The 14,979-nt window shown below is 53.5% G+C and overlaps 1 protein-coding gene across 1 annotated transcript in view; it reads right to left on the bottom strand.

The window, feature by feature from the left end:
* Lrp1 (LDL receptor related protein 1) overlaps positions 1 to 14,979 on the bottom strand; it is a 91,424-nt gene that overhangs the window by 20,555 nt on the left and 55,890 nt on the right. The window contains exons 30-48 of the mRNA XM_069987055.1: positions 14,799 to 14,973; positions 14,610 to 14,704; positions 14,255 to 14,404; positions 13,953 to 14,093; positions 13,129 to 13,263; positions 11,416 to 11,547; positions 11,046 to 11,180; positions 10,750 to 10,879; positions 10,504 to 10,630; positions 9,910 to 10,061; positions 9,694 to 9,818; positions 9,047 to 9,424; positions 7,195 to 7,384; positions 2,896 to 3,100; positions 2,154 to 2,346; positions 1,209 to 1,334; positions 937 to 1,065; positions 585 to 704; positions 271 to 384 (exon numbers count right to left, since the gene is read on the bottom strand). Of these exons, the coding sequence (XP_069843156.1) occupies positions 271 to 384; positions 585 to 704; positions 937 to 1,065; positions 1,209 to 1,334; positions 2,154 to 2,346; positions 2,896 to 3,100; positions 7,195 to 7,384; positions 9,047 to 9,424; positions 9,694 to 9,818; positions 9,910 to 10,061; positions 10,504 to 10,630; positions 10,750 to 10,879; positions 11,046 to 11,180; positions 11,416 to 11,547; positions 13,129 to 13,263; positions 13,953 to 14,093; positions 14,255 to 14,404; positions 14,610 to 14,704; positions 14,799 to 14,973 (2,952 nt within the window). The remainder of the gene's footprint in view (positions 1 to 270; positions 385 to 584; positions 705 to 936; positions 1,066 to 1,208; positions 1,335 to 2,153; positions 2,347 to 2,895; positions 3,101 to 7,194; positions 7,385 to 9,046; positions 9,425 to 9,693; positions 9,819 to 9,909; positions 10,062 to 10,503; positions 10,631 to 10,749; positions 10,880 to 11,045; positions 11,181 to 11,415; positions 11,548 to 13,128; positions 13,264 to 13,952; positions 14,094 to 14,254; positions 14,405 to 14,609; positions 14,705 to 14,798; positions 14,974 to 14,979) is intronic.

The raw sequence follows: 14,979 nt of genomic DNA, 5'->3' as shown, positions 1-14,979 counted from the left end.
AGGGTGGAGTGTGTGTATCGGTGCAAATCTTAAAATGCCCTCCTTCCACGTGCAGCTGCTGGCCCCAGGGTGCCCTTCAGAGGGGGTACCATCCAGGCTGTCTACTCATTGCCTCCTTCCCTGAATCCCAGGGAAGCCCAGACACAGGAGAGGAACAGAGGCAAGGACGGCTGAGAGGACATAGGGGTGGGAGCAGAATGGTTTGAAACTGGAGAGGCAAAGGAGGGACGGAGGCTAAGGATGGAGGAGGCTGTGCAGTGCACCACTCACTGCAGTTCATCTCATCCGAGGCGTCCTCACAATCCACAAACTGGTTGCAGCGGCTGGAATTTCCAATGCAGGTCCCATCCCGGCAGCGGAATTCCCCCACAGCACAGGCCGTCTCTAGAACAGTGTCCACCAGTACCATCAGGTCAGAGCCCCTCTAAGGGGGGGGCCCAAGACAGAGCTCCTATCTTCAAAGTGCCCTCAACAAGATGCCCTGAGCTTGGGGAGAGAAGCTCAGCCAGAAGGAGGGTGGGGTGGAGGCTGAGGATCCACTGGGGATGAGGCCTGAGGTTAGGGCCCGGGAGCGCCCCACTCACTGTTGCAGGGAATCTCGTCAGAGCCATCCCCACAGTCGTCTATGCCATTGCACCACAGCATGTTGGACACACAGCGCCCATTGTTGCACTGGCGGAAAGTCTTCTTGCAGCGGCGCGAATCTGCAAGGGAAGAGAGGTCACCGCGGGGGTTTCCTTGGACGGCCCTCATCATAGATGTGTTTAGTGTCCCACGAAGGGCCTGGTTCAGGCTAACAGTGATTCTGCCTTTCTCCAGACTCCCAGAACTCCTCAGGCCAAGGGACTGAATTTCCTGGCGTCAGGGACTTGGGGAAGAAGACCTGGGTGGACTCTGGGGCAGGTAGAGGAGGGACCGCAGGGGTGGGTGCCTTACTGCAGTAGGACGGCTTCTCATCGGACTTGTCCTTGCAATGGGAGACACCGTCACAGGTGAGGCTGAAGCTGATGCACTCGCTGTTAGCACACTCGAACTCATCTTGTGCGCGGCAGGAGGAGTTCACAGCTAAGGAAGGAGTGAGGCTTCATAAGCCAGAGCCCGGCCATTGCCAGTTTCTCCTTGGCAAAAAGCTGAGGGGTCTGGGATGGAGGGTTGTGCAGAAGTCCCCCAGGATCCCCTGTCCCAGCCCGTTCTCATAATACCCTCACCTCGGCAGGTGAAATCCTCCTGAAGGATTCGGCCACCTCGGCAGGAGCAGTTGACATGGCCTTGGTGGGTGAGCAGGCACAGGTCCTGGCAGCCCCCATTATTGACACGGCAAGGGGAGAGTTCACCTACGCAGGAATGGGGTAACCACAGGCTGCAGAGGGTTCACCGCGGCATTCATACCCAAGCCACCCACCCAGCCCCCGGAGCCTCTACACAGCCCCAGGAGGCAGTAGGGAGGGCAGGGACTGGGTGCGAGGGGTGCTGAGATTGATGTATATGCTCATAGGTGGGGCACTAAGGGCTTTGAGATGGACCTCAAGCTAATTCTAGTGCAAGAGGCCTGGTAGTCCTGGGGCATGTACAAAGAATAGGGAAGAGGCTTGGGAAAGGCGTGGATCCATGGATGTGGATGGTTGTCTCATGAAGGCTGAGCAAGGGCATGGGCAATGCCTGGCATGCCTGAGTGTCACAGGGCTAAGTAGAAGGAACGATCAGGGTATATATGAGCATACCAAGGATGCAGATGGGTGTCTAGGGGTCACATGACCCAGGCAAGTGCCAAGGAAAGTATGTGCATAGACTTTTTTAAAAAAATAGTACTAGGGATTGAATTCTGGGCCTCACACTTACTAGACAGATATTTTACCACTTGAGCCATGCCTCCAGCCCTTTTTGCTTTTAGGTTATTTTCCAGTTAAGGTCTGGCTTTTGCTCAGGGCTGACCATGCCCAGCTTGCAGAGCTGTTTTGAGGGGGAGCTGAAGTAGAAGAGTATCAGTCAAGTGTTCTGTAGTTTTTAGTAATAAAGATGTCTCCAGGTATGTGTCTCCAAGGGAGGGCTGCAGTATGTGTATATGTGTGGATTCATGGATGCATGTGTATGTGTGTGTGTGTCTGTGTGTGTGTATGTGCACATGCAGGCACAGTGGCTGTGGCTACACTCACAGCTGTTGGTGTCATTGGCCACAGCGATGATGCCCATAGGCTGCTGGGGGATGTCCACGCGCAGTAGCTTCATGTCACTGCCCACATACTTGTTGGCTCGCTGAACTGCCCGCCGCACCCAGTCAGTCCAGAAGATATGCTCTCCATACACAGCCAGTCCGAAGGGGTGGACTGGCTCAGACTTCAGGATCACCTGCAGAGAGCACAGCATTGTTGTCCCTGAGCAGCGTGGGCCTTCCTCCTGACACCACCATTGCAGCTTGCAGCAGGGGGTATGGGGGAGTGGGAAGTCGCAGAATAGGAAGGATGCCCATATAGGCATTGCCATTCCTCTTGCCAAAGTGATGAGGGAACCAGTCCCAATGGGGCCCAGGACCAGAACCTGGGTGGGACTTCATCTCCTAGCTTGTGTGTGTATGTCTGTCTGTCCTGAGGCTTGAACTTAGTGCCTAGACACTGTCCCTGGACATGGCTAGAACTTGGCCACTTGAGCCACAGATCTGCTTCCAGCTTTTTTGGTAGTGAATTGGAAACAAGTCTCAAGGACTTTCCTGGCTGGGCTGGCTTCAAACTGCAATCCTCAGACCTCAGCCTCCTGAGTAGCTAGGATTATAGACATGAGCCATCAGTGCTTGGCATCCCAGCGTTTCTTGCCATGCCTCAGGCCTCCCCTTCTGATGCTCAGTGCCTGGGCCTGCCTTTCCTCACACTGCCTTCCTGCCCAACAGCCCGGCCGACTCACATAGCGATGGGAGCCGTCGTACTCGCACCGCTCAATCTTGTCCAGGGTGGCATCGGAGAAGTAGAGCTTCTCCGCACGGTGGTCGATGGCCAGGCCGTTGGGCGTGCGGATGTCCTTCTCGATGAGCGTCAGGACGTTGGCTCCAGACAGGGCTGCCCGCATGATGCTCGGGTGCTGCTCATTCCAGTTGGTCCAAAACATCAGGCTGGGGAAGAGGCATGCGGGGATCAGGAGTCAAAGTCAGAGGGTCCACCCTGGAGTGCATGGGCCAGCGTTGTAGACAGCAAGAACCCAAGGGTGGGCCCAGGGGGTGCACCAGACCCCCAATACCTGGCAAACCTCAGAGCCATCTAAGCCAACACAGCATCAATGCCACTAGACACACAAAGGTCACACACCACAGGGCCAGCTCTGATTTACTGTGGTATATGTGTGCACACGTGCATATAGCAAAATGCCCCCCTATATTGGCTGAGAGTGACAGGCTGTGGAGCTAAGTGAGTCAGGTTCTTGAATTCTAGTCCCAGCTTTACCACTTACTAGCTAGATATCCTTAGGCAACTTACTTAACCACCCATATCTGCTTTCTCTTCTGTGAAATAGGAATCATATACCTGCCTCACAGTCTCACAGTGTGGTTGAGAGAATTAAATGGTTGTTCTTTTTTTTTTTTTTAGCCTGGGGTTTGAACTTGAGGCCTTGTGCTTGCTAGGCTGGTACCCACCCTACCACTTGAACCATGCCTCCATTCCTGCTTTGTGCTTGTTGTTTTGGAGATGGAGTCTCAAAGACTTTTCTGCCCAGGCTAGCTTTGAATGGAGATCCTCTGAATCTCAGTCTCCTGAGTGGTTAGGATTGTAGACATGAACCAATGTTGCTTAGTATAGTGGCCCACATATGTATTTCACGAGAAAGAGGCAGGAGGAGTCAGAAGCCACCTAGGGCAAGCTAGAGATCCTATCTAAAAAACAAAATACACAAACAAAAAGGATGGAGGACTTGGCTCAAGTTGCAGAGTGATTGCTCAACAAACACAAGATTCTGGTTCAATCTCCAGTACCACACATATACACAAAAGAAATAAGTTTATATCCGGCTCAATAACATGGTAAGCACTGTATAAATATTTTCCATGGATTTTGTCCTAACTGCTCTCTCTTCTTGGCAGTGAGGTTGTTTTCCGTTTTTTTCCCCCTTAAACCACCCAGGAAACCCTGTTGGGTGGTGAATGATACTTAGATCTTGTATACACGTGGATCCTACCCTCAAGAAGCCCTCTAGAGGGACTGGGAAGGTGGCTCAGTTGTAGAGTGCTTGCCTTGAATGCATGACGCTCTGGGTTCGACTCCTCAGCACCACATAAGCAGAAAAAGCTGGAAGTGGCGCTGTGGCTCAAGTGACAGAGCAGAGTTCAGGCTCCACAATCGCAAAAAAAAAAAAAAAAAGTCCTCTAGAGCTGGGGGCCAATTGCTCATGCCTGTAACTAACTAACTGGGAGGCTGAGATCTGAGAATTTCAGTCTGAAGCTAGCCTAGGCAGGAAAGTCCATGAGATTCTTATCTCTAACTACCAAAAAGCTGGAAGTGGAGCTGTGGCTCCACTGGTAGAGTACCAATCTTAAGCAAGAAAGCTAAGTAAGGGATAGTGTCCAGACCCTGAGTTCAAGCTCCAATATCAACACATAAGCATGCATGCGTGCACATACACTCGCACGCACGCGTGCGCATGCACACACACACACATACACACACCTTCAAGAATCACCTTCTCTCTAATTTAAGACCTTTATGACTTGTGATTTGAACCCCAGCCCTGTGTCTTGCCAGCTCTGACTGTATATACTTCCTCTGGGTAAAAAGGGCCCAGGCACGCCATGCTACTCTTGGGTGGAGACTCTTGAAACCGATGGGGAGACCGCAGGGTCTGTCAAGCAGGACACAATGGCAGTGCAGACATCAGGCCTTAGGTCCATCCACTATTGGATGGTGGGCCCTGTTCCCTGAATGTCACACTGGGGTGGGGCAGGCCAGGGCAGCCAGCGCTTTCTAGAGCTCTCCAGACAACACTTCCACAAGCTGGAGTTTGAGAAGCCTGAAGGGCACGGGATTGGCTCCTTTCTGGTAGGTCCCACGCCTGCCCTCTGCAGCGTTTGCAGCCTAGTTTGCCCAAAGCTCTCCGGGCTTCTTTCCCACACCCCAAGCCTCCCTATCACAGGTGAATGATCGCCTGCTTCTGCTAGGCCCTCATCCCTGAGGAAGATGATGGTTGCTCTTGAGCATCTGAACAGACATGAGGAGGAAGGTTCTAGATGCTGGAGGAATCAGGAGGTGAATTTGGTGGGAGGTGGAGTGACATTCCCTCTGCCCACCAACTTGCATGGGAGAAAATGGGGAGTTAGCTACTACAGTCCTCTTTTTTTTGGGGGGGGAGGGAGGGCCTGGGCCTGGGCACTGTCCCTGAGCTTCTTTTGCTTAAGGCTAACACTCTACCACTTGAGCCACAGTGTCACTTTGGGCTTTTTCTGTGTATGTTGTACTAAGGAATTGAACCCAGGGCTTCATGCATGATAGGCAAGCGCTCTACCACTAAGCCACCTTCCCAGCCCACAGTCTTCTTTCTTGACTTGGAAGACTGGACTCGCTTGCTGGTCCCCACCAGGGACTTGCACTGCCTCTGGTCCTGCCAAGCTCCCACTCGCAGCAGCTTCCCATGACTGAGTAACTGCACCTGGAAAGATGGTGCTGATGGTCTTACCAGCCTCAGAGCTCTATGGGAAGGGAGGGTGGAGGAAAGAATGTGTTTCTGGGCCAGGTGGTTGGCAGCCAGGAACACAGTGGACTTTCTGTCTGAGTTCTTCAGGGCCAACAGCATCCCTATGGCCAGTCTGGAGTAGGTCAGGAGGAAGTGGGGCCCTCTGCACCTCTATGTGGGCCACACTGGCTCCTTCCAACTCCCCGAAGTGCCGCCTGTTCCTTCTGAGGAAGGCTGCCCAGCCATTCCCACTCTCTCCTTGGGTACCCTGGGCCCCGCCCTGGTGTCAGCACCCTCTAGTCACCCCCTCAGAGAACCTGGCGAGGTGCCAGCAGGGCAGGTCCTCTGCACAGTCACGTAGCTTCCTGTGCCCCACCCTGAATAGAATCACATAGGCTGGGGGGCAGGGCCCCATGCTCCGGTTCCCTACTGGATTCTTGGCACATCTGTGATATCAGAAGCCACTTGCTGATGAACAATGTCACTGGCCCTGGGGAAGTCCTGTCCTTGGTCCAGAGGAAGTAGGAAGTGGAGGTGGAGGGACAACTAGCCTAACCTTCCACAGAGGTTCGAGGCTGTTAAGGACACCACTGGGCCATCCCAAACAGGTGATGTTATCAAGGGTCATGGCAGGGAACAAGAAAGAGGAAACAGAAGGCCCTTGTGCCAAGCTGGCTGGGCCTGCCAGGCTGGATTAGAGCCGGGCTGGAGTTACAGTTGCATGAGGAATCTGGGTTCAGCGCTCATGGTTTCTATGTAGCAGCTTTCGGGTTTGTTTGTCCTTTAGTTTCCTAGTAAGGCTTTTTGAGAACATTCCAAATACTGCTGAATCAGGGGGGAAAAGTGTTGCTCACACACAGGCCAGGATTGCTATGGTGAAGGGGTGGCTTCCCCCACAAGAACACAAGCCAGGCGCAGAGTAGGTGGACCCCTGGAGCTGGGGAACAGCACTGCACTGGGGTTGTTTTCTTCCTGGCTTGGACACTGGACGTGTTTGTGACCTGGCCCCAGCTGCCCAGCCACCCACATGGGCCCTGCCCATGGCAGGGGAGGGGTTGCTTTGCGGGCCTTACTCGGCCTTCTCTCCCCAGACTGGCTCAAAGTCCTCCTATCTGGACAGCGCTACCTTGTTTTTCCCATACACAATGCCACTCAGTCACTGTGATGGCCCCAAGCCACTGTCACTGGTCTCAGGAAGATGAACTCTCTGCCCAAGCCAGGGGGATTGGGGGTCTGGACCAAAGCTTTCCACATGCCTGGCTCACTCAGTGGTCTTTGCCTTTGAGTTTCAGGACCACAAAGGACTGATGCTGTGCCTTGAGCACTGGTGTTTGAGGAATGAATCAATTGCAAAGCCAGAAGCATCCTCCACAGTCCCAACTCTTCCTATAGTCTTGGCATCTGAACTATTATCCTCGTGCTATCCTCCACAGGCTCAGAGAGGTTATACAGCTCACCTGAGGCCACACAGCAAGGAAGATCCCTAGGGCAATTTCTGCCTCCCTCCTCCCAGCCCCTGTGTTCCCACTCCTGGGGCTGAAGGCTCACTTTTGGCATTCATCCAGCACAAAGGCCCGAGGGTGGTCGTCTCCAGACATGGTGATGACTGTCTCCCGCTCGAAGGCCCCTGGGCGGGTCTGATCCACTGTGTGGCGGGTGATGGTGGATGTCGTGTAGCTTGTCCAATAGAGAGTGTCCCAGCCTCGGTGATAGGCCAGCCCTTCCACAGAGCCCACGTCTGTGAAGAGACAGCCACAGCTACAGCTCAGGAGGGGGCCAAAGAACAGAGCCAGGGGGTAGCCTGGCAGAAGCTAAGGGGTACATCCTGGGGCGCCTGTTCCTGTGACAGGAAGCGGAAGTGTGAGGTGTGGGAGTTTGTGGGGTCCAGTAGAGTCTACCACTTAGGCCACAGCTTTTGTTGTTTTGCTTTTTAGGTGCTGGAGATGGAACCCAGGGCCTTACACAGATTAAATGCATGCTTTACCACCCAGCTCCACTCTTAGCCCAGGCTAGCTTTTAACTCCCATTCTTTCTGTCTCAGCTGCCAGAGTTCTGTCCCCCATACCAGGTGGACACTGTGGTTTTGGGAAGACCTCATACTCTCTCCCTTGGCTTTTGAGGGGAAGAAAAGGTGGTGCTCTACCACTTGAGCTATGCCTCCAGTTCCGGCTCTTTTCTGATTAAGTGGAAGAGTCTTATAGATTGGTCTGTTTAGGCAGACTTCATACTGAATAGCCAGGATGATAGGCGTGAGTCACTAGCATCCAGCTCTTTTTTTACTTGAGTTATTTTTACTTTTTTACTTGAGTTATTTTTCAGATAGGGTCCTGCATTTTCCCTGGTGCTAGCCTCAGACCTCGATCCTCCAGCCTCCCGTGTAACTGGGATCACAGGCACACCACCACACAAACTTGTATGTCGAGACAAGTGGCTGGAATTACAGGTCTGAGTCACCATACTCAGCATGATAGACACATGGACAAGATTTTGTAGGCCAGAAAATGTCCCAGAGGAAGCTGAAAGGACAAGTGTGGATTTGTTTCTTTGTTTCTGCTGAATATGCAGAACCTAGTTCAATGCCTGGTGGGTCTGCAGACCAGCTGAATAAAGAAGAAAGAGCAAATGAGTCAAGGCCCTGGGCTGGCCAGGCTGAACTGAAGCACACATAGTTGGGCAATCAAAAGTTTCCAAAGAGGCTGGGTGCTGGTGGTTCACATCTGTAATCCTAGCTACTCAGTAGGCTGAGAGCTGAGGACTGCAGTTTGAAGCCAGCCCAGGCAGGTACCTTTGAGGGACTCTATTTCTAATTAACTACCAAAAAGCTGGAAGTGGAGCTGTGGCCTAAGCAGTAGAGCATTAGCCTTGAGCATAAAAGCTCAGGAACAGAGCCCAGGCCCAGAGTTCAAGCCCAGAAAAAAAAATCCAAATAGCTGAAAGGCTGGGCTGCAGTGATAGTTTTGTGGCTTCATTGCTCTCTGGATCATGTGCCACAACTCCCCCCCCTTTTACTCCCCCCCCCCCGCCCCACTTCCCATGCTGAGTCAAGCCTTCACAGGCACAGCAAGTCTCCAGGACCCTGCTTCTTCATGTAAATGACAAAGTGCAGGCTGGATTAGAGAAGGAAACTTTGCTAAGTGACTGGCAAGGCACTGGAGCCCAGACGTGGAGCCCAGATCCACAGCCTGTGTTGGGCAGCGCTGGAGCAGAACAAAACCCAGTGCAGAAGGGGGAAGAGAGGGAGGAGGGAGGAGGGAGGAGGGAGACTACGGACTCCAAACTGTCAGAATGAATTAATGATGCAGGAATCTGGCCAGCACTTCAGGACCTATATCCCGCGGGACTTAGAGCTAGGGTAGGGGTGCCACCCCCCTTCCCCTCCCCACTTCCGGGTCTGGCTTACTCTCCACAATGGTGGTCCTCCCTGATCCATCATCGTTGATCTGCTGGATGTTCCCAAAGTGGATGTCACTGAAGAAGATGCGATTAGGAGTCCCCGGGGAGGTGCCTGCTCGGTAGTCAAAGGCCAGGGCAATGACATTCTTCATGTGTTCTGGATCCTCGAAGGGCTGAACAGGTGCATTGAGGTTGCGCTCGTCTGACAGGTGGATGCTCTTGAGAATGGTGCGCTCTGAGTAGAGCAGGTAGCCGGCATACTCTCGGCATGAGGCTCCATCTTCTGCCAGCATCCCGTGGGCACAGGCACAGGCCCGCTGCCCGCCACCCCGGTATAGGCACAGCTGCTGGCATCCACCATTGGCTACCGCACACATGTTGGTTCCTATAGGGAGAGTGTGACAGAGGGCAAGGCCTACCATGAGCAGAGGCTCCTTGGTCCCCCTCACATCTTGGTCTGGGTAGAAACTCCAGGTAAGGCCCTGCTTAGCCTGGTATCCTTAGCTCAGATACCCCATCCAGTGTCCAACATCTGGATCTGCCTTGGGATCTCATGGAAAGTTCCCCTCTGCATCGCTCCTGGACCTTCTTCATAGTCAAGAGCCAGGCTGCTCTTACTTCCCAATTTTCCGAAGCCCAGAGCCTCAGCCTCACCTTTCTGCCGGTCCCTGTTGAAGACTTTGATGTCTTTAAGCTGCACACCGATGCCAGTGCGCAGGGGCACAGAGTCTGTGGCATTGTCTTTGCTCCCACGTTTGATGGAGCCATTGGCATGAGTCCTGGTGGGAAAGGGAGGGTAGGACATGAGCAGAGCATCCATGGTACCAGGAGGGAGCGGACAGGCAGGAGAAGACAGGACCGAGCCCTCACCTGTCACTCCAGTAGATGAAATCTTCAAACACAGACACTGAGAACATGTCCATGTTGTTGCTGGACAGGACCACCTCGCGATTCTCACCCGTCTCCAGGTCAATGCGCTCGATCTTGTCTGTCCGAGCGTCACACCAGTATAGCTTCCCATCCTGCACACCAGAGACATCCATCCACTTCAGCTTAGCTCCCAGCATCCAACCAGCCCCTGTATCCCAGGCCGCAGTGAGAGCATGCTCCTGCATCGGGTTGTGTTGTTTCCTCTTCTATTCTCTCTCCCTGTGCACTACCTCTGTGCTAACTCTGTGTGACATAGTCCCATTTGCAAAACTTAGATATATATATAATTAGTATTAGTATTTGTGGTACTGAGGATTAAACCTTAAGCATACCAGGCAAGTACTCTTCCGTTAAGTTTCAACCCCAGCCCCTCAATCTCCACTTCTGAGTGACTCTCTGTCATCCTGGGGCAGAGAAATCCTAATCTGAGTGAAGATGGGTTAGAGGAACCTGAGATGCTCCCTGGTCCATGTCTTCTCCTGCCCAGGGCTCAGCAATCTACCTGTCCAGCTCTAAGGTTGAGCTTTTCCAAACCTGATAGTCCACTGAGATGCCGTTGGGCCAACTGATGCTGACATTAACTAACACCACTCTCTCCGTGCCATCTAGGCGAGACCGCTCGATACGCGGGTACTGGCCCCACTCAGTCCAGAACAAGTATCTGTAGGGTACAGGCAAAATGGGGGTTGTCAGTAACTTGATCATGCAAGAGACTTAAGTTTCACTAGGGGGAAGCTAGAAAAGTGACAAAGCCAGGTTCAAGCTTGTCCAGATTCTCACCCCTTCTCTGGGTGGACAGTGATGGCCCGGGGCTTGTCCAGACCCTGGGAGATGACCACATATCGGAAAGAGCCATTGAGCCGGGCCACCTCAATGACATCAAAGCCCTGGTCTGTCCAGTAGATGTTGCCTGAGGAGAGAGTTGGGGGGACTCAGGTAGATGGGTAGAGACACAAGTCCTCTCCCAATCCCTGCAGCTCCCCATTGACCTTGCCCCAGCCCCAACCTTCTCCCTTTCCTTCAGAAACCCCATGTCTTCCTCTTCTTTGATCCTCATAGGCCCTCCCACAGCTCACCTGCTATCCAGTCTACTGCAATGCCTTCTACACGACCGATGCCATTGGTCACCACATCTTCACGCCATGTCTGGTCCCGCTTGGCCCGGCTGATGGTGCTCAGACCCATGTCCACCCAGTAAATGGTGTCATTTTCTGGGAGGAGCCAACATGAGGATGCCCAATAAGGCAGAGCCCAGGCAGGGTGTCAGTCATATGGGATGTTAGCCGTATGGGGTTTCAGGACAGAGGTGAGTGCTTGGAAGGGGAGATGCTGGGTGGGGGCAGGGCAGCTGTGGAAGTCTCTCCCAACCCACCAGTACAGCCTCTACCTAGACCGCAGAGCATCACCCCCCCACGGGTCCTGGGTCACGCCATCACTCCTGCTCACCAGCATGGAAGTCGATGCCAACAGCCAGCGAGGTTCCAGACACTGGGACCAGGGCGTCTGACTTGTCATTGGGATCCAAAGGTATTCCACGGATCCCCTCATGCACAGAGTAGAGGAGAAAGGAGCCCACACCTGAAACGCAGGCATTTACAAGCTAACACTCCGAAACCTGGCTCCTGTCACTATCAACCTGTTCTTCTTTATTTCCCCTTTGACATTCTCTCCCCCTCCTCACCTCTTCTATCTCCCTTTTCTCCAACACACACACCCTGGAGCCTGAAGAAGTTCACTTGGCTGGGAGGGCAGGAGAGCCCAGCTCCAGAGGACCACCTGCAGAACCTCTAACTAACAGAAGAGGGCAGCAGAGACTTGGGTTTCTCTTCCTACTCTGTCCTCGACCCAAACCCAACTCTCCACTCTCAATTGCCCTTAGGGAGAGGATAGGAGGGTCTGAACAATCAGGATCCTGTGACCCCAAAGTCCTGATTTCCAGTTTGTCCTCCCACTTCTCTAGGCCACACCTTTTCCCAACACAGCAAACTACTCAACCTTCCCAGCACCTGCTCTTCCCATTTTCCCAGTTCTTGGGAAACACCACTAGCCATGCATCCCAGCAATCCTCCTTTCCTTTATCCCTTTAATGTAATGTGTCCCCAAATGAATCTCGTGGCAGAGCTTGGTTACTCAAGCTGGGTGGAAACAAACAAACAAAAAAATCATCAACGGCCAAGTAAATTTGGGAAACCCAGACAACAGAGTCTTCCTCTGAAATACTCAGTACAGACAAGCAAATTCAAGGCTCGGAGAAGCTGTGCAGTAAGAAGCATTTTTAAACTTTGTTGAACCCAGTGTTTCTTTCTGTAACATCTACCCACATCAAAGGGAGGTTCCTGGGAGTGCACTTTGGGAAAAAGTGCTGTCCTGGGGCAAGCTTGTAAACCAGTTAGCAAGTTCTTGTGAAATATCTCTGAGACTCTCATCCCTTCTCTTCACCCCAGCTGCCTGGCCCAGCGCAGGCCCATCTCCTCCTGGGTATTACTCCTAATAGTCTCCTAAGTGATCTAACTGCCTCGGTTTCTCCCTCCCCCATTCTGGCAGGGAGGCCGCCAGGTTAATCTTTCCCAAACACCACCTTCTAGGCACACGTGGTTGAACCCACAGGAGCCCCACCCTACCCTCCTAGTTTTATCAAGCTTCCCACACCCTGTCTACCACTCAGCCCAGGGGCCCTGCTCACACCCCCTCTGCAGCTTCTGCTGAAACTTGGATCACAGATCCTTTACCTGTCATTCCCTGCTTTCACTCAGGCCATGGTGATGCTAAGCACATACGACCACGAGAGCTACCAACCTATGCCTTCATTCCTACCCACCCTGTCAACCCAGCTCCTAGCATACTTCTTCCACTCTTCCTCTAGCCTGCCTGTCTGCTGGCATCTACTCTCCAAATCCTACAGTGGGCACTGGACAGTCACAGCCACATTAAGAGTCTAGCTTCCCTGACACATAGGCCTTCTGGCTCAAGCTGCAGAGTACAGTGGGACACAGGGAATATCTGTGGGTTTCTTCCACATCCAGCCCAATGGGCACCCTTACAAAGCACCCAACTCACAAGGCTCCTTGTAATATATGCTGAATGGTCTTGGCCCCAGAAGAGGAAGAGGAGGATATAGGGTAAGAGGGGTCAGGTAGGTAAGAAAACCCGGGCACTGACCCTCACAGGCCTGCTGGCCACTCCGGAGGCTGTAGCCAGCTGTGCACATGCAGGAGCGCGTTGTCTCGGACGTGGGCAGGCACAGCTGGGAGCAGTCACCGTTGTTGACACTGCAGGGGTTGGTGCCCTCATGGTCTGGGGGAAGGCAGCAGACAGAGATAAAGTTAAATGAAGTAGGGAGCTCACCCCTGTCATTTTAGCTGTAATCAGGAGGCTGAGATCTGAGGATTGTGGCCAAGCCAGGGCAGGAAAGTCTGTGAGACTCTTATCTCCAATTAACCACCAGAAAGCCTACAAATGGAGCTGTAGATCAAAGTGGTAGAGGGCTATCCTTGAGAGAGGAAAAAAGAAAAAAAAAAAGGAGCTGGAGGAGAGCTCCCTGAGTTCAAGCCCCATGACCAACCAAAAACAAAAACAAAAAAAAAAGGAAAAAAATCAAAGTTAAGTGGTCCTCCTAAGGACCTGAGTGTCAGATTTGAACTATTCAGAGACAAGACGCTCACCAACGTCACCCTGGTCAAGTCTCCACTCAACCTAATTGAAATCTTTTGCCACCTAGGTCCCTGGACCTGGTGACCAGGCTGCTGTGAGAAGAAGCAGAAGGAGCCTCTGGGATGATAAGGGAGTCTAGGTGGCTTTCATCTTGTTCACTGCCCCCCTGCCCACGACCCCCCCTCCCCTGTCTCCCTCCCCCCTCCCCCCCCCCCCCCCCCCCGTCCTGGCAGCCTGCACCTACTCTGGAGCCACTCTGAAGTTCCTATCTCTTCCCAACCCCACTGCCTCTGAACTCCCAGATGCCCCGCCCTTTGCCCCCCACTGCCTACCCAGCTGGATGCTTTCATCGTAGACCTTCATGTGCATCACCAGCGTGGTGCTGTTCCGCAGGACCACGGAGCCCGAACCGTCAGCCTTGTTGCACGTGCCCATCTTCTCCGACACCTGGTCTGCCCACCACAGCTTGTCCCCTGGGGCCACAGGAGGGGATGAGACCCTTGGGAAAGCCCCCAACCCAGTTCTCCTGAAGGGTCTGTGATCCCTATGTTGTCACAGGAGGAGGCAGTCCCTGCTTCCTAGCCATCTGGCTGGCCTGTCCCTTCCCATCCTCACTCCCGCCTGGGGCCCTCACCCATGATAGCCAAGGCGGTGGCCTTGCCCAGCTGGCTCCGCATGGCGTCGATGACCTCCAACCCGCTCCCATCCAGGTTGCAGCGGTTAATGGTATGGTTCCCAGAGCTGATCCAGTAGAGTTTGCTTTCAGGAAAGTCGATAGCCAGTCCTGGAAGATGGGGGTGTCACTGCCAGGGAGCCTGGCACCAGCGCCCGATCAAGAGGTTGGAAAAAGAGTATATGTGAAGGACATGGTTCTGGAGGAGGGTGGTGAGACCAGGCACTAAACTGGGGCCGGGGGAGGAAGGCTGGAGGGACCCTGGGATCATCTTCTAGAAGAGGAGGGCTGAAGGAATGGACAGGGAGGCTCGTACCCACAGGGCCCTTCTGGCCACTGAAGAGCAGGGTGCGATTGCTGCCATCCATATTGGCCATGCTGATGTTATCCCCATCTGTCCAATACAGCTTCCTGGGGAAAAGTGCCAAGAGGGGTCAGGTCAGGTCAGGGTCCTCTTTTTGCCAGCCCCACTCACATGCTTCCCAGCCCTGGGCCCAGCACCTACCCTCGCAGGGGGTGGACCACCAAGCCATGGGGCTGTTCCAGACCCTGCACCACTGCATTCTTGAAGGAGCCGTCGAGTCGGGCCACGTTGATCTGCTTCTTGTTGGTGTCATAGCTTGTCCAGAAGAGGTTGCGGGACACCCAGTCCACAGCCAGCCCATGGGCATTTGGCAAATCTGGGG

The sequence above is a fragment of the Dipodomys merriami genome, unplaced genomic scaffold, assembly GCF_024711535.1.
Source record: "Dipodomys merriami isolate MVZ:Mamm:240054 unplaced genomic scaffold, mDipMer1.0.p SCAF_10, whole genome shotgun sequence".
Taxonomy (NCBI): Eukaryota; Metazoa; Chordata; class Mammalia; order Rodentia; family Heteromyidae; genus Dipodomys; species Dipodomys merriami.
Note: the sequence above shows the minus strand (reverse complement) of the source record. Positions and strands in the feature narration are given on the sequence as shown.